The sequence below is a fragment of the Bombus flavifrons genome, chromosome 2 (assembly GCF_040668555.2).
Source record: "Bombus flavifrons isolate JBK064 chromosome 2, iyBomFlav1_principal, whole genome shotgun sequence".
NCBI lineage: Eukaryota > Metazoa > Arthropoda > Insecta > Hymenoptera > Apidae > Bombus > Bombus flavifrons.
The window spans coordinates 15,175,554-15,197,720 of record NC_138443.1 but is presented as its reverse complement, the minus strand read 5'-3'; the positions used below and the strand labels follow the sequence as shown (position 1 = coordinate 15,197,720).

The following is a 22,167-nucleotide window of genomic DNA, read 5'->3' as shown; positions in this document are numbered from 1 at the left end:
TCCTTCGCGTCTCAAAATTTTACTCATTAAAAGTTTGGGATTGCAATACATTGGACGCAAACTAACTACATTAACTTTCTTCACAAAAAAGATCGAACAAAACAAAATTATAATTTTTATAACAAAAGTAATTCTCTTTCAATTGATAAATTCAAATAAAAGTTTAAATTTAAACCTAAGACAAACGATTCAGATTTTTTATATCCAGGGGGACATAAATAATTAGAACTTCCACTCTTGGCGAAGAATCCAAGAGTTTGGCTATTTTGCTCAAACCAAGTTGCTCCAAGTTCAGTGAAAAACTAACTAAACAATCTTGCGTAAGATAAGAGAAAATATAAGTTGCTATTTAAAAAAGGGAAAATATGTGTTCCACGAGTTTGGTTGTTGAAATAAGGTACCTGCGGCTTGGTTGCTACGGTCTTTGCACATCTCAGTTTCCATCGTTTTTAACTTAAAAAGTCTTGCCCCATCTTCCAGATTCAATTAGCAAGTAAGCCCTTTGTATAAAAGATAAATAGTAAGATAGCTCGTATTAATTATTAGACTGCGGATATTTATTCATTTATAGGAATTTAAAAGTGCAACAAAAATGCACAGGATGTATATAATATGCGAAATTATATAAACCCCGCATACCATATGCCTACCTATTGATGAATGAATTGATAGAATTTGGCGACAAAATCATAGTCATGTGCCGCTACATTTGGCGGTCGATTTGAAAACAAAACCTGTTTAATAGAATCAAGTAGTAGATTCACGTCAGAAATCGAGCAGATCCTGCTAACCTAACCTAACGTCGAATTGATGGCCGAAATAATGCAGTATCTGCGCAACGTAATCGGCCGGCAGAAAGGCAGCAGATGAAGATGCTGTGTTATTTTGAACGCCATACAGACTTTACAGACTTTGCTCGATTTCTACTACCATTAACTGTTAGGTTAACGGACAGAATTTATTCGATTTTGCAAATTTTGTTATATTTCTGCTGACAGTCTACAAACATAAGCGAATATAACAAATCCTGTATCAAATCTACAGGCTTTTTGTACATAAAAGCTAATAAGAAGTATCCGACAAAATCTGCTAAAGTAGATTTGGCTATCTGAGTAAATAACCGCAATCTATTTTTAATTACTATACTATACTAGAGATTTTCCACAAAATTGTGCTTTACATTATTGTTGTTACTTGTATACATGATAATAATACCGCAACAATAGCATTTTAAAATAACAAGAATTTAATCCTTTTTAACAAGAACAATAAATTTAGTCCTATCGAGGTACTCGATGTATTAAAAGTAGCTTCTACTATGCAAAATGTACCTTTGATCTAACTGATATGATAACAAATATACGGAAAGATTTGATAATTGGTAAGCCCATTTCACTTAAATTGTTCTAAAAAAAATATAATTACAGAGTGAAAAAATTACCTTTCACAATGTTGCTTATCCTTCAAAACCTGATATTTATTTTACTGTCAAACGCGAAATTGTCTACTATGCAAAATTTAGTATGGATATAATCATGTGTATACGCAATAATTTGATAATAATTGGTAAAATAATTGCACTTAAATTATGTTAAAAGGCATAAGACAGAACGAAGAAAATGTTTTTTGCAGTTTTGCCCATCTTTCAAAGTCTACTGTTTACTTTACTTTCAAATGCGAAATTGTCTAATTACTCTGAACAATGTAGTTAGAATGATTGCATAAAAATCGAAGTGATGAGTCACGGGAATGGATACCTTCACAAAAATTATAGAAACTCATAAAAACAAAAGAATGACTTAATACGAGTATGAAGTCAAACCCTGATTTCTATACTGACCGAATATTTTCTATTTTCGTCCATTCTATTTCGCATTGTATTCGCGTTAAGATTCTATGGTAAAACATCGACGATTTTCCTTAAAAAATAAAGTGTTTAATAAATTTACATTTATTAATTGATAATCTATTTACAATCGATGTCTATTGTTTATCTTGATATCGATAAATATGTCATATAAATCTTTTGAAGTAATAAAAGATGCTACTTAGTGCTCTATTATTTTTATCTATTTACATAACTAATTCCAGATAGTTAATCAAAAAGAAATAGTAACAGTACGATACTACTTACGACTGCAAAAGTAAGGTCAAAGTTTCAAAAAGCATCCGACAAACACTCGCTGATGGTAACGTCAATGGACATCGAACGATACGATACTCTTAATTAAAATCTTTTACGAATTAAAAGATACTTGTATAAAATAAATAAACACTGATCAAATAATCTTAGTGGGAAAAATTTAACCAGAAAATGGAAAGCATTGTGTTTCATTGTTCAAAAGAAATAACTCACCGATTTTTAAAAATCATATATTTTTCCAAAACCACTCACGCTAATTATTATTTCATAACATTAAACGTCAAGCATCAAGATCGCTTCTTCAATCGCTTTTGTCAATTAATATAATAAATTATTTATTTGTCGATATTAGTTGATAGAATGTGAAAAATGATTTACCATAGTGATAATAATGATCCTAGATTAACATGTATAATATATTTGAAGATAATTGCTATCGCAAATATGCTATTAAGTATGGAAATGCAACATCTAGATATAGCATTGTGACGCATAAGACATTAAGAATGGCACAAGTACTATTTTCATCATACCTTCGTTCCACAAACATCGATTTGAACAAGTCATTTTCTCGTACCTGCTTTGCTAACCCAGTCTCGTTGTCCGGCCAGTATCATCGAAACCAGCGAAACTTTACAGGAACTGTTTATTACTGCACTTCATGCATGTAAAGTTTCAGGTCGCTGGTTAGGATTCGGACGGCAACGCAAATGAAGTTAGCAAACCGTACTCCAACTTCGCCCCGTATAAACAGTCATTGCGATTATTTGGAAAACAATCAGATGTTGTCCCTACAAGTTAGTCTATGTAAATATTCAAAGAAATAATTCAAACTTAGAAACATCGGGATATACTTTCTTGTACAGCTCTGTTACACAATTGCCACAAATCAGAAACAATTCTTGGTTAGAGAATACGTACATACTTATAAAGTTTACTAAATATTGCAGCTTAAAACTTTAAGCTAACGTTTAAATAATTGGATACAACTGAATTCAGAAGTTGAAAGTTACTTTATTTGGTGTCAACTGAATATGATTAGTTTCTGGATTGTTTTGTGTAACTTGAAAAAATGAAAAGTACTAGTCAGAAGCTAATTTTAATTTTTATTAAGAAAATTTTTCTATTAATTTCCATATTAATCTCTAGTATGATAGAAAGTATGTGGGTAGATGTCCAAGTATGTACATACAAATAGACAAAATGCGATCATACTTTGAATAAATGCTTAATTGCTATTGAAGGTCAAACATATTTTCGTTTGAATTATTTGTCCTTTTACTAAACATACCACACAGGAATAAATTTTTTAGAAGCAATTTTCAAAGGGTCCATCTTCTTCGTAGAAAAACATCTTCCGCAACAAAATTCAAAAATTACAGAAACTGTAACGAAGAATAGTTCTATAATTAATATTTCAAAAGAAATATCGTATGCTTATGCTAAGAGAAGCAAATCAAGACGTGTTGTTTCGCAACTTTCTTTATTAACGCCATTGCAGTTTTATCAGAGCCAGGTACAGTTCCGAGCTCGACACCGAAAGCGAGCTCACACACAATAATGCGCAGCCCTTATACATTGTACACATCCTGAATTTCACTGTTCGTCGCTTATAACACAGAAATTTACAAAAATTCTCATAAGCCCGAGTATTATGGCGACTTTTTCCAAGTCTCAAATGCATCTAGGTGTTGTACTACACTGTGTTCGGGTCGCTATACATTAGCTAAGATACGCAACTTTTAAACCATCTCTCGCTTGAAATCGTACAAAGAATACAATAAAATCGTTCCTCGTCTTTGGTAATGTTATAGGGAGGGAGTAATATTGACGAAAAATAAAGTTACAGCGACCGATGAAAGATTAAATATATGATTTAATTTGTGTGTTTATCTGTGTGTGTATAGATTTACCAGAATCGCATTTGTTTCGTTTATGGACAAAAACTTAAATTACATGCTACGTAAAACACTATACAAATATCTCACAATAGTTTATGTACACATAAATTCATTAAAACGCTCTTCAGAGACTGTCTTGTAAAATAGAAGAAAAATAGGCGCGATCGAACGCGGTGATATTAGAGAAGAGTTAGTAGCAGAACATAAAAAATATATTATATTCCATGTATACGTATATATATATATTTTTTTAAGCGAATCAAATCACTTAAGTTTGGAAAATAATATACTCTCTAACGGAAAGAATGTACAATAATAGATTATGCCTAAGACTATTTGAATCAGTTGCACCTCTCATCCCTGCAAATGAACATTGTACAATGGTTATTATCTAACTTCCATGTAGTAATCCTGATTTTTATTGCAGCTAAGTAGCAAATGTCACGGCAGCTTTGAAAACCATTATTCCATATCTTTATCCATTATCACATTCATTGGTGGGAACGTAATGCTATACCTCCAACGTTCCTCAATCAACACCGATTCCAAGCATTCTTAAAACTTCTTATATGTATACGCAAGTACCTAGTTCTTGGATACGTGCCTCGTTCAACGACGCACAAAGAAGACATGCATAATCAAGAGAAAAAAAGTTCCGTTACAAATTACGTTATCAATACGTAACATCGAATTAGTATTCCGATAAAATATTTTTAAAGGACGTTTTTAAAGTTTAAAGCTAAGGATTATAAGCATTGCGTTAAGATATTCTACTTATCTCTCAATTTTAAAAAATTCCCCAATGAATATCCCATATCTAAAAAGTTAATCTTTTGTCAATGTTGTTTAACACGATATCCTAAAGGAAAGAAAATTTTCTGTTTAGAAATTATCATCCGTATTGAAATATTGTAAATGATTCTTAATACTCTCAGAAATTGTACAATATCTCCTTTTCTTTCGCTGTTATGCGTATTCGTTTGCGTACTTCGCTACAATCGTTATATAAGTATAATTAAATAGATGCGGCATTCGGTTGACCAAATGATAGGTCTAATTTATCGGTTCCACGACAACATATCACGAGAACCGTTTAAACGCCTTGATTTATCTATAGAAATTCAAGCTGAACCGTACACCAGGATCAACATACTTCCAAAATTTCTAGGCTAGCCATTCATTGGCACTGGTAAAGGACATTGCACTTGCCATACGATTAGATGACTTTGTTCTCCATGTTCTTCAGCATTTGCAGCAACAGCACTGTTAGATCGTTCCATAGTATCTTCTGTGTCTTCTCCATCACCTGAACAAAATAATTCACAATTACTTGATAAGTGATTAAACAAAAATACACAGTAAAAGTAAATAAAAAGTGCGATTATCAGTTGTCTTTTGTACAATACGATGCATGTCAGCTGGAAATGCCCAACCCCCAGAGAATGAAAGAAGCAGGACAATTGTATGGTGTACAATTGCTTAAGAAACGGAGGTGCAGACACAGCTTTTCTATTAATGAAAATTATTGTAAGAATAGTTTGTGCTATACAAAAGCTAATGACTTTTCATTGACTGCTCTTATTTTTCAATCCAGAGCAACAATTATAATGAGAACACTTGTACATAAACACCTATACATCTTAATGCCGATATTTTCATAAAGAAATGAGAATAATTATTTCAATGTCAGGTTAGAAATGTATCTAACTACTAGCGAATTTGTTAGTTTAGAATTTCATTACACCGTGCACAAAACATACTCTCAATAGTTAGTATAAGTTTCCTTGGTAAATAACACAAACGATATATCCACTCAATCAAACAGTTATGTAAATCGAATAAAAATCCATCAACCGCTTTTCATTTTTCTCTGGGGGCATACCTGACCAACTGCCATACAATTAGATGAGTCGCCACGTCACTCTCGTCTTCCGCCTCATCTGCTGCAAGTGTTATAATTGTATAAAACAACATCTTGATTATGTTTTTATATACCCAATGAATTTAATTTTTCGTGCTTATAAGGGCATTAATCGAATAATATGTTAAGAACACAATATTAAAATTATAAATGTTACTTACCAACTCTGAAATCTATATAGCCTTCACCACCTGAAAGAACAAGCATTGCCGGTTGAGAACCATCTGACACTGCACTTTGACCACCATGACCTACAATATAAATTCAATAATGTAATATATTAATTTATTTCTAAAAATTAATAGTAACCAATCAATTATAAATGAACATACCAGGCACTGCAACGAACATTTTTACTGCATCTCTATGTCCATGAAAGCTAAGTTGAGCATGAGCCATACTGCAATAAGGTATGTAACTACCGGGCGTAACACCACGATCCGAGGCAAAAATTCTGATACCAACGCCCGGTGCATCACCTTTAGCATTTCCTACTTGAACTCTGGATACTGCCATTGATCCACCAGCACCTGGTTTACATACATCTTTTATTCATAAACATTTTATTATCATAAACATTAACATTTAGTTTATTATTAACTTCTACAACAATATAATTAAATTTTGAACTTACTTTCAGATAAAGGAACGGAGATTATTACTCCGTTTCCTGTGCCGATCCACAGCCTATTGGAGGAAATGAGTAATGCAGTAATTCTTACAAACGAGAAGCCAAGTTTCCCGGTTCCAAGCATTTTGCTAACATAAGGTTCAATATCAACATCCTGAAGATGTTGATAAGTGTGAGCGTGATAGAGTCTTAGTGTTGAATCTAATCTAATGCTGACCCACACTCCTTCACCCAGCCAAGCTAATTGTCTCACTTGCGACTCTCGCCGTGGATGAGCATCCACAGTGCACTGAAAGTTTAAATTATAAAAATATCCTTAATATGTTAACACAGTTTACTGAATATTAAAATTTTGAAAATATAGATAAGTATAACGTATATACCTCAACAGTCATTAAAACTGGATCTATTACATGAATTTTATTTCTATATCCGCACCATACCGTTTTACCACTAACGGCGGTCATACACCTAATTGAGTGTTGTGGACTACCCAAAGTAATCACATGGTACTGAGACAGATCCCACTGCCCGTCTGGACCTCTTCGAAATAATGTAACGGTTCCGTCGGCAAGAGCAACAAGAACTCGTCCTTGTACATGTCTAAAAGGAAATATATATATCACATATGTATTGTAAATTAAAATATAACAATTTAATGTGTAGTAAAAGTTACATACACGATAGCCAGTGCGGCATCCTTCAATTTGACTGAATGCAAACAAACTGACCATTTAGCGACAGCTGAATGAACAAACACCGTACCATTCTGAGCTCCAAGCCACATTGTTGGTTGTATTGAAGACATTTTTTCTATAGGTGCATCTTCCTCAACTTTATTTTCTTTCTCCTCAGTTTCATCTTCTTTTTCATCCAGTTGTGAGTTTGATGCCTCTAAATTAGCTTTCACAAAGTATACCTTCCCTAAATTTATCGTTTCGCTATCTACATTTTCCGAACTTTGTGGTTCAGTAGTAACACTTTGATTAACATCATCCGATTTTTTAACATTTTCATTATTTTGTTCTTCTGATACATTTTCAGATTCATTTTTGTTTTTTTCCACCGAGGCTTGAGTTTCCTGTTTATTTTTTTGAGTGTTCTGTTCAGTATTTGAAGTCGTATTTACTTCGTGATTATCGTTCTCATTCACCCCATTAGCAGTTCGAACTGGATCTTCGTTCATAGCTTGAGTGTAATCACTCTCTTTGGCTCCAGGTACACTTGCAATGCAAAGTAAATGTCCTTGACAAACACTAAAGACTTCCAAAATATCCGCTGGATTGTTAGCATCTATCACAGTAACTTTTGACATCTTCTGAGTCGATGTACAGATCCATACCAATGAGCTAAGATGTTGTTCTAATTGTTCTGCCTCGACCCTTTGATTTTCATTCTCTTGAAGCTCCTTATCCAAATGTTCAACAGCATCTTCCACTTCATTTTTTGTATTCGTACTTACTTCTTGAGCTTCAGCAGCATAAAACACACTTCCTCCAACCATACAACCGCCATCTCGTGTTTTACCACCACTTAGGTTTACACCAGCACCACACCATATCTAAATAATGAAAGACAAAATAGAATATGGTGCTAACTGTGTGTTTAGATCTGATTACATAAAAACAATTACACATATTTTATATATTAATAACAGATAAATGCACCTTCATGCCAGGTTCAGATTCCTGTAAAGGTCTGCAATAAACTGGGACAGGAACGGGTTGTCTAACTGGAGCACTTGGTTTTCCAGGTAAACTCCAACCATAAGCATGTAATCGCCCATCCTCTTTCCTAACATGTGCACGGACTTGACGATATTGCTCTCTTCGTTCATTTGCACGTCTCGCTACGAGTTTCTCAGAAGATCTGTAAGAACGTATCAAAAGAACATTAATTATTCGATTATTTTTGTAGTACACATGATCAAGACAGAATTTTGAATTATAAAGTTAGTAGATTTACTGAATGCTGTTATTTGTTCAACCATATATTCCTATGAAGACTCTCTTGATCACGGAATACTTTCTTGAATTCGAATGAAGCTTTAATCCAATAGTTCTTTCCATCATCTTGTATAACAATGTTCAGGTTCGTTATTTATACAATAAGATTTACATATATATCCACGTGTAGAAGCGAAATGTTAGACATAGAGCAGAACAGATTTACCTGCTGGCCAATAAGCACCCCACCGAAAACCAGAATAACCAGGTATCTCTTGACAACGCCATGAAGGACAGGCAAGGACGAAACCCGAACGAAAAATCAAAGCGCAGAGCAAGAGTGAAATAAAAGCCAAGTTTATAACATAGTCAAAACTTCATTTATTTGTTGATCAATAATGATCATATATTATCTTTCTTTTAAAAATGTACAAACTTTTATTTACAAAACTATTGCTTTTCCAGCACGACTTTGCAAAGATAACAGACAATTTACTTTGTTAAATAAGTCATTACCATTCTGAAATAGTAAATGGTAGATTGATTTATATAATAGGTATATGTAAGCAATTTTCCGTTTCAGTACAGACGATTATTTATAACTTCATTAATATTACGAGAAATAGATAGATGTATTAATGAGAATAAGATTATCAAAAGGGATCTGTATGCCACGGACCATAATCCTCAGTCCTTCAATACTTTATACTGCGCATAGAATATACACCCACAATTTTTTTTTATAAAAAATGGCAGGTAAGAGGGAAATCGTAATGACAATTTGTTAAAAACCATCACATTTGCAAATTGTTCAGGCAACAAATTATTTAGAAATGACTCACATTTCTTAAGAATGATCAAGAGTAATTGAGAGTTGTGACAAAAGATTATGGATCCCAACTGACCAAAGAGGACTCTAATCTGGAAAGATGATATCGATTCAAAAAAGAAAAAAAAATTATAAGAAGATATTGAAATTCTACCCCACCAAGAGAAAAAATCTCTTGTTGTTGCAATAGCTTTGGTAAAAATATTAAAATAAACTTTACATATAAAGTTTGTATAGTGATTGTGTATATCTCTCTGTAAAAATTTTCGTTGTAAAAACAATCACAGTTATTAAAATTGTAGTTAGAAGAGGGCGTGATGGTAAAAGAAACAAATCTCTATACGAAAGATAGAGAATAATTTGTCAGACTTCAGTGTCAAATTGTTATAATATCTAAGTGCGTGTATAGAATTTGATTGATTTCTCACATGGTGTCTCCCTGGTCGAAAAACTCATGGCGACCTTTCAACGTACGTCTACGCATGGTATCCAGAGGCGGTGCTGGGACAACTTGATTGGTTGGTGCACTATACCTCATATGAGGTAATGTGTGTGGTCCACGAACTAAGGCTCCTCGATCTGCAGGTCCTGTGAAGAGACTACTAAAACTACAAACAAGACAAAAGAAAGTAATAAATTGTTATCGCATTCGATATCTCAGTTTCTTTCTATGTGAAATGATACTAACAACTTCCATACAGATACTTTTCCACTTGATATACTAGAAGGATCAGTCTTTGTTGCTCTTATCATCTCTGTCCATCTAACTGCTTCTTGAAGTTCCATGAAACGTTCCTTATATTGATTTCTCTCCATAAGCACCCTAGCCATCTCGACTCTGGTAAACCTCTTCCTTTGTGCTAATGATACATCTTCTTCGTCGTCGCTCTTAGCTGCTTTTGCTGCTGCCTCTGCCTCTTCCTTAACTTTTTTCAATTCTTCTTCAAGAGTAACGACCTTCTGTCGTAAACGTTCTCTAGTTTGTTGCAAGCCCCGAACTTCTTCGCGTAATATTTCTTGTTCACTGAGAAACATATTTACTTATGTATATATTGCATATTTACAAACTAACACTTATTTATTGTATCACCTCAAAAACGACATTTTACCTTGTGAGTTCATCTACTTTCACGATTAAATCGTCTTTTACAATGTTAAGCGCATTTCTGAAAAATAAATGTGATATATAAAATGTTATAATAAATATACTACAATATTATTATAAAATATATAAGAGTACTCACTTTGTAGCTAGCAATTCATTGTTTTCCATAATAAGGTTCTCCACTTCTTTTCCCATCCCTAATAAAATATTATTTTTCATAATCAATACAATAAAACATAAATGCTTTCATTGCTAGCAATACATATATTAATATATCTTACCAAAGAAGTTGTCATTGACTGCATACGAGGTTATTTATATCATGCGATTATTAGTCAAAATATGACCACAGCCAGCAGAAGTAAGGAGGTAAGCAATGAAATATAAAATCACATTAGTACATACTTTTCCATATAACTCAAACAGAAAACTTGTAATTTCTAAAGGAAGGACAGTGGTAGAAAATAGTCAATTTTGAATAACGAATAATATTAACAAATATTTTACAACATCAATAAAGTTAACTATTTCTTACTACTATCCTTTTTACATAATTGTTACTATTTATGTGATGTAGATAATATTGTAAAATTTTTATTTCATTAATATTTTATAATTATAATTTTAATATTAACCCTCAGAGTTCCAGAGAATTAAGTGTAAGACCTAATTGTTAACTTAAGAATTTGGCATGCAATATTGATTTTATTTGGATATTCATTTTATCAACATTAGTATATAGGAAAGTTGAGCATGCTTGATTAATATAAAACGAATATTGTACTATTCGATTCGTCAATGACTATATTCATCGCAATGTACGTTTCATCTTAGTTGTGCATGACAGAATGAATTTGAGAACTCAAAGGATTAACAAATAAGTAATGATATTTGTATAAACGTTTGGTTATTTTATGAAACATACCCGACGAGGCATATTCCCCAGGATGTACCCAACTACCTAAGATTTCAAGGACAAGGACAGTATTAGTTATAAGACTCTCAAATTAACATCAAACATTGAACTGTTTAACAACAGTTACCAGTAATATCTGCTCCTTCGTCCATTTCACCTAATGCATCAGCATCTTGAAAACTGAGTTCCTGGTACAATGTGTTACCACTTCGTTGCTCTCTTTCTGTTCTGCTTCTTCCACCAGAAGTAGCTAACTTTTCTACAGTTGGTGATGTCGGTGTAACCAAAGGTGGAGGTATTTCGGTTTCTGGACTCTCATCTATAAATTGAAAAATAAAAGTAGAAACATAATATTACAAAACGCAATTTTCGCAGAAGGAAAACAACATACGTCTAGAAATTGCAGTTGTTTTGTTTGCTTGTACTGGTTTATCTGTTAATTGACTTTTATCAGATGTTTCAATAGCAGCTTCGCTGCTACTGTCCAACATTTCAGTTCTTAAATTAGCAACAACATTTGGTGGACTTTCTTGGTCGACATCTTCTGCATTTATGCTAGCTTCTAAGCTCTGGAAGCCATAACTCAATGGTCCAGAACTTCGAGACATGACAGTTAAGCCAAGAGATGGTAAACGAGATGGACCACGGCCACTAGATGAATTTTCTAATCTCTCAGTACTTCCAACTAACATCTTTGTCCTTTCCATATAATCTACATGCGTTTTAAATAGTTCCGTATATCTCTCATGTAGTCGAGTATATTCACGCTTCAATTCAGCTTCTTTTTCTTCAAGACGAACAACTAAAAAATGATGAAAATGATATCCCATGTCTACCTCAACAATTTTATTATAAGGATTATAGTATATTACAGAACACACTCTAGATTTTACTAGAAATATACGATATGTCCAATTTAAATGTATGTATGTTATTATTTTCGTAATTATTAAAAGATTTTTCGTATTTTTAATAGTTAGAGAAATAATGGTATATATACATTTAAATCAGATATACTATATACAGCATAAAAGTAAATCATTCACCATATGTTAAATATCCCATAACAATAAATAAAGCGCTTAATAATAAAACAAACTTTTAGAAGTATACATGCAAATACTTGAAGTCCCACAGATACATGTTTATACTATTAATCAATTAAATAAAAATAAAACAAAAACTTTCTACTCTACTGTAGAGGGATGTTCTGTGAAGGGATGAACTGAGAGAGCCATTAGCAATTGTACCGTGATCATGTGAATTCTTTGTTTTCAATTCCAGCATTCTTACAATTGATTCCAAACTATCAATTTTTGATAAAAGTTCTTTTCTTTCATCTTCTGCTACATCTTCAAGCTCCAGCAATTTCTAATCAAAAAGTCATGAAGGTTACTTTTTCTCAAAGAATGTTGTATATAATTCTAAGTGAAACATCAAGATTAGAAAGCATTACAAAAATTTTAATTATACCTGATCAGATGTTTTTCTTAATTGTTTTTCCCTTTCATATTGTGTAACAAGTTGTTCATTGTCTTCCCTTAATAACTCTAATTCAACTTCACGCTCTTGGTTTTCGGTATAAGATATGTCTAGACATTCTAGGACATTGACTAGGAGGGGCATTAGGTCCTTGACCACATCTTCATCATAACGTGCTATCATTTTTTCAAATTCTTGATAAATACTACCAGCCAGAGATTGCACTTTCTCTGACATGACCACATGACTATCCTCATGGGTCCCATATACAGTTTCTTGATCCATCTCTATTTGACTCATTTTTTATACCTAAAATACAAAAATTTCGAATAAATATTATTAAGTCGTTTGACTTTCTTATACCATAATTTAAATTTTCTGTTTGAATCCTATTTCATATTTTTAATTTTTCATTAATGTATCACAGTAATGTCCTAAAGTAGTTTTTAGGCATTCTGCCAAGTAAGGTGCATATATTACAAAATAGGAATGACAAGTCAAAAACAGTATTGCACAACTACAGAAGAAAGTAAATTTTCATTATTGCGCACTTAAACAAGGAGCAATTTATATAAGGGAATTAATATAAACATGTAGAAACGATCGTTGCACTCAACTCTTAATAGTCAGTACTTTGACTTTACTTCGTATGTTAATCGAGAGAATTTTTTAAAAAAGCTTCAAATAGCAAGACATGGTTAAAAAACATGAATCGCATATTCTTTACGTAGTTTAATATTAATCGTTACTTTATGTCGTACTAATTGCCAAATACGGCTAAAGAATTCTTGACGAATGTTTGTAAGAAATCCAAATGTCAGACGCATAACTGCACATAACCTTTCACGATACACAATTCAAGATCGAATACACTTTTAAAACGAGAAGATTAAATCAGGTCATCACGAATTCACATTACAGAACTGGTGAATCCCGTCGTACATGATCATTTGCATTATCACTATTTTTAAGTATCGGAAGGTTCCCCAGAGGGACAACGAGGTGGAAGGTGGAACGTCTTGCCTTGAAGTGGCCCGTTCCGTGTTGTGATCTGTGACGTTTCGCAACCACTAAACTCTTGCTTCTCCTTTTTTTTCCCGTTGTTTTTCTCACTTGATTGAACACTTGTGTAAAACGTTGTACCCGATCATATGAAACGCACCAAGGCGGCGCGGACTAGAGGGAACATTTTTCGTGCATTACGTTGTTCAATTTGACATTAGCCAATTTCATTAGTTTCTGTCAACTCTGTTGACGATCGTCTTTATACGCAAATTTTCGCCATTTTTTTTTTTTTCTACTCAGTACCGAACACGTACCGACCACGCACCGACCAATACTACAAACGTATGGTCGTCTCCTGACGTGTTCACAAATAAACCTATAAAATCACAAGAGATGGAAACATTTTTCCGTTTCCATCATGCCCGTTAGATGGCCGAGCCTTCATTCTGTTTCCACAGAATCCTAATCTGTAGTTCTAATATCATAATATGTAGCGCTATAAGATTCCTTAATTCGACTGCAATATTTACGTAAGATAGGTACTGCATATCTCTTTAATGAATCGTACTTTCAAGTTATCGCAGTACTTCTTTAAAAACGCGCTATTATATATTAACAATATGCATAAATACGTCCAAATTGTTAAATATTTTTGAAGGCTTTATTTGTACTGTTATTTAGTGGGATAACAAATATTATTAAACAAAAAGAAAAGCAACAACATTTTGAATGAAAAGATATAAAAATAAATATATGTTACATTTTCAATTAGAAGATAATGTATAACTACGTGAAACATATCGCATATACATTATAATAGACTTTTGCTAATTTTACACATTAAAAGTTATTTAAAATTATAATCAATAACGACCACGAAAACCTCCTCTACCACCCCAACTTCCACTGCCTCTTCCACGTGAATTACTCATTCCGTATCCTCTTTTACTACCGCCTCTGTATCCACCGTAACTGCCTCTTGAATATCTACTACCGCCGTCACCATAAAGGCTCCCGCGATAACCGCCAGCTCCGCGCATTAATTTTGCGGGATTACCGCTTCCCGAATGACAACCAGTCGAATATCCCCTTGGTGGTCTTTTTGAATAGAAACCTCCTGTAATCTGATCCAGTTCATAACGGCAAGCATTCATTCCGCAAAGCGATTTGATTACATTTAACACCTAAAAAGAAAGCACAGCAAAAGCAAAATTTCGTAATATTTAAGAGAAGAGTAATGCAGCAAAAATATTGATATATAGAGTAGTACTTTTTGTTCATTAGGATTTAATTCCAGAATAGTTTCAGGCTCTTTTGCAGCTTTCACAACGAGACTTTCTAATGCGGGTCGTAAAGCTACTATTGCTGCTGCATGAGACGGATCCATATCTAAGTTGATCCAGTTATCCAGTTTTACTACATTATCGACGTACTCGACCTTCCGAGAACCAAATAATAATAAATGAATCGGTGATACCATAGTCATTTGTTTACAAGATACAGCTCTTGTACGAATCTGCGAATAAAAATAAATTAACATAATCCTAAGATTACTTAAATTTATTACATCAAAAAAGAGTAATCTTACCTTTTCCCCGAATACGAATAATGGAAATGGGAAATTTTGCTCAAAATTACTGCAATTCACTGACGTTTTGTGAATCAACGCTGCTTTAGATTCAGTAGTAAGAACCTTTCTTTTTTCTTTATGATAGCAAACATTTGGATAAAGACCCATACATAATAATGCAGTAATTGTATCAAGACGAGTATCTGCACCAGCGTGATAATTTAACGGTGTAGGGGAAAGAGTTTTTTCCGGAAATCCCGCACTTAGCAAAAGTGCTTGCAATTGATTCTATAAATATAAAATATTGTTAACATATTGTTTTACTGTATATAAGAAGGCATTATTTATAGTTACCTTAGCTTCCCATGTCACTCTTAATGTGGGCATACTTAAATTTTTCGAATCACAAAATGTTTGTTCTTCATACTCTCCCATAGATCTAGCCTCTTCCCATGCTTGGAAAGCATGTAACATTGCTACATGATCGCTATACCTTGCACCAGCAAATGATTTTTGTTGTGCAGATAACCGTCTCAGATCAGGTCCCATATTATACACTTCTAGAAATGTTGTACTATTCGCAGCCATTGTTGAAAGTGCATCACCCACACAAAATATACAACCTAAGATCATCATTTTACCCAAACGTGGTTCTATTGGTAATCGAGCCAATATTTTTCCAAGAGGCGTTAATTCATTATTTTCATCCAAGCATTTCATCTCTGAAATAAATTACAATTATAAAAAAAAATAGTTTTAAACAGTAATGTGACAAATATTTATATTTGATAATGTTCAATGGAGGGAACGTACCGCGTAATATGACCTCTGCTTCGATTACAGCATCTATTGGTGGTGGTTCAATTGCTTTTGACAAGAACTTTCCAATACTTCCCAATCTTAATAATTTAATACTCAATGCTAGCTCGTGTAAAGGCGTTCTAAACATTTCGGGTGTCATATGTTCGTCCATTTTATTGTATCGCGCTTTAGAACATAGATGGAAGCAAAACCCTGGTCTAACACGGCCTGCTCGACCCTTTCTTTGTTCTAAGTTTGTCTTACTAGCCCAAACAGTAGCATAATTTGTCATATTATTATGAGAAGTAAAAAGCTTCATTTTAGCTTTGCAAGAATCTATTACATAAACTACATCATTAATTGTGATTGAGGTCTCGGCAATATTTGTTGCTAAAATAATTTTCGTTATTTCTGGCATTACAGGTTCGAAAACTTTATGTTGATCTTCTCTTGGTAATTGTGAATGCAGTGGTATAATCATGTAACTTGATCCACCATAAACAGGGTGTTGTTGTAAATGTTTCATTAATGCAAATATTAAGTTCCAACCAGGTAAAAATATTAGTATAGCACCAGATATACTCTGTTTCTTAATGTATCCTAGTAGAGCTTCTATAAGTTCAAAACTTATCTCCTTTTCATTAAGTTGCGCCATGACATTCTTCGTTTGTATAGAGTACTGCATGTCAATAATTTTATTCAGATTTTCTTCTGGTTCTCCTTCCATTGGTAAATCATCTGTGTCTCGACTTTTTCGTTTCTTTGAATCCAAAGGTGGTACAAAATTTGTTAATTGTATACAATCTTCTAAGAAATATTGTTGTACTGGATACGATCTTCCAGGTATTTCTATTACCGGACAATTATTGAAGTAATTACTGAATAACGTAGTGTCGATCGTAGCAGACATTAGAATAATTCGCAAATCTGGATACATATGAATCATATCACGAAGTACAACCATAATAAAATCAGAATTAACATCTCGTTCGTGAATTTCATCAACAATAACATGTGATACACCTCTTAAGCCACCTTCTAATTTTCTTAAAAGTACGCCAACAGTACAAAACATTATACTGCCGTAAGGTCTCGGCAAATAAGATTCAAATCTTACAGAATATCCAACAGATAGTCCTAAATCTTCGCATCTTTCTAAAGCAACTCGATCAGCCACAGATACGGCAGATATTCTTCTAGGTTGCGTAATAGCGATACTACAACATGCACCTTGACCTGATGCAATGTAGTCATCTAAAATAAACTGACATACTTGAGTTGTTTTACCACAACCTGTGTTTCCTCGAATAATAATTATAGGATTTTCATTGATAGCATTCATTATTTCATTCTTCATTGAAAAAACTGGTAAATGAGATCTTTCCTTAATACTTTTTTGAAGTCTCTCATCTTCTTGCAATCTTTCTCTTTGTTCATGTAATAAATCCTCTGACAGTTGTTCTAAAGACATTACGGCTAATGGTCCCTCGTCAATATTGCAACCAGTCCATGGATTCCAATTTTGTTGTGGAGGAGACCAACTTACTACTCCAGCTGGTTGTGGTGCTGATGAAATAAAATCATCTAACACTTGATTTGTTAATAATGAGTACGAAACATTAAATGAATCACTTTCTTCCATCTTACATGTCTATAATACAAATTAATATTATAAAAATCATAGCTTAATTTATTTAATAAAAATAATGTAGATTTGTAAGAGTAATGTTAATATTAGTAAATAATATAAATCACCTGATATAGGTTCACTGGAATTGGTTTTATATCCAGACCGTTCAGAACATCATGTATCTGATTTATCAAATCTGGTGAAATTTTAACTGGATATGGTTTTATTTGCTCTGCTTCTTTATTTTTTTTCAAAGTTCCACTAAATGGCTCAATAACACCAAGATGATACAACTGTCGAACAAGAGACAAGGCACAACTTTTTGATGCAGTTTGCTTATTTGAACCAGTCTCACGACCAGTAATATCTGAAATTCATTTTTAAGAACTTTTTTGTTATAAATAGATATTGATTTAGATATCAATTATATATATATTACTTTGAAAACATACTTCTTCCAAGTTGTCTTACATAAAATGTCATTTCAGCCATGAAACCCCTAAATATAAATTTATATTATTAATATTTTATGTATATTTATATTATGCTTAATAAATCTAACAAATAATTACAATGACATAAATTCAACTTACCATTTGAAAATATCCAAGACCATATTGGAGTACATTGTGATAAATTTCTGTGAGTGATTGCACCAAAACCATTATTGAATTATTTCAATAAAAGTTCCGGTTAAACAGCAGTTTCATCTGTGCACGAGAGAAAACATTTTTCTCTTGTACCAGCATTAAGTATAAGTAAATAGCGTACTCTAAAATGGTCTTATAGAATTTCAAATGCTATGGTAAGACATTTATGTCATTTTCTTTATATCATCTTGAAACAGATTTTTGATACAATTGAAGATTTTAAGTGACATCACAATACCACATTGATAAGTCCAACCCAATGTAAAAGTAAACAGCTACATTGAGACAATCCATACCTCATATGATCTGGACCAAGTGGAGTATATTTGTAATCAGCATTAATTTTGTTAGTTTGCATAAATTGATGAAGTTTTGATTTAGCATTTTCTATAGTCCAATTCCCATGAATTCCAGAATTCACATCAACATCCTCTGCATCTTCAACTTTTTTCTGATCTGCTATTCTATCAATATAAGTATAATTGCTTTCACCATGTTCATTATAAGCCCTATATGCTTGACCTATGTCATTTGGACCCATTCCATCTTGGAATACAGATTTTGTTGGATATACAGCCTCTGATTTAATAGTTGTTCCTTGTTGTAGAATGCTTTGTGTATCTTTTGGAACATCATCAGCATTTACATGTCCTGATCGAACTAAATAATTAACGTAATCTTTGGCTGCATTTCCTTGAGCATCTTTTTTGCTAGTTGAATTTCCTGCACCCACGTAATCAAATCCGGGTACTCGTAATTCACAAAGAAATCGTTGTCGGTGTTTCGGCCCTATAATATTATTAATAATATAATACGTCTTTATCCTTATATTATTTTGAAAATGGTATTATCGTACCTGTTGGTCTTACATCAAATTGTGGTTCTTTGCAATTTTTTGCGCACCACTGATGAAAGAAGGATTTTATGTCACCCATTTTGGCTGTACTTTACTTTAGGGGACATAAAATTATTGACTTTTTATATATAATGATAGAATTTAACTTTAGGAATCTTAAGGTTCGAAACTTCTACGTATGTAAAATTGAGCGCTTTTAGCGTCTTTTACACGTTATTATGAACCGTTCACATTCACTACGTTACTTTTACGCCATATTGGCTTCTATCCATTATTTGTCCAATAAGTGAAGTCGCTGGTTACAAAATGAACACATTTGGATGTCAGCCATTTTGTGGCGGGATTTTGAATCATGACTATGGAATTAGATCTGTTTTAGGTTATCATTTTCTCCCCAGCGCGCCATGACGCGGTCGGTTGTGCTAGAACTAGTACATATGTATAAACTAATTTTCGGCGAAGTTCAGTTCAATGATGATCTGTGCAGACATGGTGCAGACCATTGTGACGCGTGTTGCGGATCAGTTAAATGACAGATAAAAGCAATATGATGTCATACTAACTTGTAAAATACACTAAAAATATATATAGAGAAGAAATAATTTTAAACGTTGAAACGACTAGCTGTTCTTTTGAATTCATGTTCTACACAACGCTACTTACCTGTCTGACTGCAGCTAAATACATACATACTACCTACTATCAATTGTTATTTATGTACGTTGTTTGCCTACACCAGATTATAATTTACAGTATAGTTTGCAATTAGCGACTCCACTCATTGATCAGAATCGTGTAATAATAAATTTCACAGTTACATATAGCAATACATTTTTAGTATGTATAGGGAAATTGTATTAAGAATCATATTTTCATGTTAGGTTATGTTTCCTTGTAAGCATTGTATATATATGTATATATAAGAAGCATTCAATGAAAAGCATTATATATATAATTTAAAAATATAACAAATTTCATATAAAAATAAATAACACATGAAGACCCAACAATTGTAGAAAGTGCTGTATCATAGCCCTCCTATCCTAGTTGAAACGCCTATTGTGTGAAAGATTGTGTAGATTCTTCACAAAATATAAGAAAATCAAACTTTAGAAAGTGGTTAACAATTTCACATGATTAAAATATTAAATGATATTAGCATGTTTTAGAATATGATTGGAATTAAGGAATTGCCTATCATGTTTTATCAGAGACATATAAGAATTCTGATTTTTGAGCAAAAAATTTTGGACTAGTAGTGACTAGAAACGGACTAGATACATTCCTTTTGAAGATGATCAAAGTGGTAAATTAGAAGAAAATAAGTTTATTGAAAATATCTTCATATATAATATTTTTAGAATAATACATTAAATATAGATTCATGTAAAATTCAAGATATAAAGTATAATTTTTCTTGTACAATATACAATGATTCATTAAAATATTTAATAATTTTGAATATTATTGACAATTTAAATATATACTTATGTTACAGGTTGAATGTATCATAATGCAGTCTGTAGCAGATGGTATGGAAGAAAATTTAATAAAATGCTTACTGCTTAATTATTGTCTATTTGAAGATTGGATTAGGCTTACATTAGATACAATGTTGGCTGAACAGGAAGAGAAGGTATGATTTAATAAAAGAGAGCTGAACATTTTTTTAGAAAATTAAGCATTTAAATATTTATGAACTTTTAGGATATGATTTGAACACCATCTAAAATAATAGCAAGATTAGGTGTAGAAATTAATAACGAAGATTTAATATATTATGGTGGTGAAAAAAATAATTTAATTCTGGTGTTCAGCCCCACTTTGTCAGATGGCAATCTTCACTTCTATAGGAATCCAGGTTTAATTATAGACATAATCTCAGATTTGAACTTGTAAAATAAAGTTTAAAATTTATATATATAATTTAATTCATTTATTAAATAAATATAGATTTTATAAATATTGCAAACAAGAAATATAACAAATATATAATACAATGATATTAAATATATTGTATGTTACTTATCGTATATTATGTTGATTACTTCACAAATCTTAGGCAATTAAATACAGTGACTGTGAAAGCAATAAACAATGGCATGATTATCATTGGAGGTAGTGTTGTTAAAATATTATCATATATGAAATGCAAATTTCAAGGTAATAAAGAATGTGTAAATAGAAATAAATTTGATAACAAATTGAATTAAAATAATTTATATACCAGAGACATAGTGCTAAATATGGTGTATTTATAAATACATCTTCAAAATTTGGTGGCAGTGATAGTGGTGCTCATTCAGATGAAGCTATTTCATGGAACAAGGGTTTGAATGAATGTAAAACCAGTTAAAGTAACAATATTTGAGATTTGTGCAAATGCATCTCTGATTTTTTCATTGCTCGTTGGAGAAACTTTCACTCGACATTATTACTCAACAAGAGAAAAGATTGTTTTAGACATTTAAGAAAAACCTAATAAACCATTTTTAAATGAAACTAACCGCATTTCTATCGTCTCTTCAATATACATATGTATATGTATGTTTTTATGTTTTTGTAATACTTTGTAACTTAGTAAGTTCTTTATGATGTTAATAATATCAAACAAAAACTTTTTTTATTAAAAACTTAGATTATAAACGAACCGTTATATGTGTTTTTTTTTAATTCTTATTATTTTGTTAATTTTATAAAAATTCAAGAATTCTTTGACGGCGCGGCGCCTGCGCAATGATAGTGTTCCTACGCGGCAGGTGTCCGTGGCGCAGGGTTGCA

General features: G+C 32.4%; 2 protein-coding genes across 11 annotated transcripts; both read right to left on the bottom strand.

The window, feature by feature from the left end:
• Positions 1-3,609: 3,609 nt before the first annotated feature.
• Positions 3,610-14,255, bottom strand: syd (JNK-interacting protein syd). Of its 9 annotated transcripts, none has more exons than XM_069131141.1 (20): positions 13,492-13,891; positions 12,866-13,183; positions 12,643-12,763; positions 11,784-12,194; positions 11,520-11,711; positions 11,402-11,437; positions 10,758-10,775; positions 10,616-10,673; positions 10,481-10,537; positions 10,060-10,395; positions 9,800-9,979; positions 8,769-8,816; positions 8,264-8,465; positions 7,277-8,157; positions 6,980-7,199; positions 6,600-6,885; positions 6,298-6,495; positions 6,127-6,216; positions 5,927-5,987; positions 5,213-5,350 (listed from the first exon to the last, which is right to left on the bottom strand). In XM_069131141.1, the coding sequence occupies exons 2-20, from the start codon at positions 13,172-13,174 to the stop codon at positions 5,347-5,349; spliced, it is 3,708 nt and encodes a 1,235-aa protein (XP_068987242.1). In that variant the 5' UTR covers positions 13,175-13,183; positions 13,492-13,891; the 3' UTR covers positions 5,213-5,346. The 9 variants fall into 9 exon arrangements, with proteins under 9 accessions (XP_068987210.1, XP_068987201.1, XP_068987215.1 ...); XM_069131150.1 differs by having other exon boundaries at positions 5,927-5,984; XM_069131109.1 differs by lacking the exons at positions 5,927-5,987; positions 13,492-13,891 and adding an exon at positions 13,898-14,255 and having other exon boundaries at positions 3,610-5,350.
• A 263-nt stretch (positions 14,256-14,518) lies between these two features.
• mle (dosage compensation regulator mle) lies at positions 14,519-19,642 on the bottom strand. 2 transcript variants are annotated; one of them, XM_069131162.1, is made up of 9 exons: positions 19,387-19,642; positions 18,827-19,319; positions 18,333-18,379; positions 18,006-18,247; positions 16,263-17,901; positions 15,804-16,171; positions 15,468-15,737; positions 15,150-15,395; positions 14,519-15,063 (listed from the first exon to the last, which is right to left on the bottom strand). In XM_069131162.1, exons 1-9 carry the CDS (start codon positions 19,463-19,465, stop codon positions 14,743-14,745), a joined length of 3,705 nt encoding a protein of 1,234 aa, XP_068987263.1. In that variant the 5' UTR covers positions 19,466-19,642; the 3' UTR covers positions 14,519-14,742. The 2 variants fall into 2 exon arrangements, with proteins under 2 accessions (XP_068987263.1, XP_068987272.1); XM_069131171.1 differs by lacking the exons at positions 18,827-19,319; positions 19,387-19,642 and adding an exon at positions 18,474-18,816.
• Between the last annotated feature and the right edge of the window lie 2,525 nt (positions 19,643-22,167).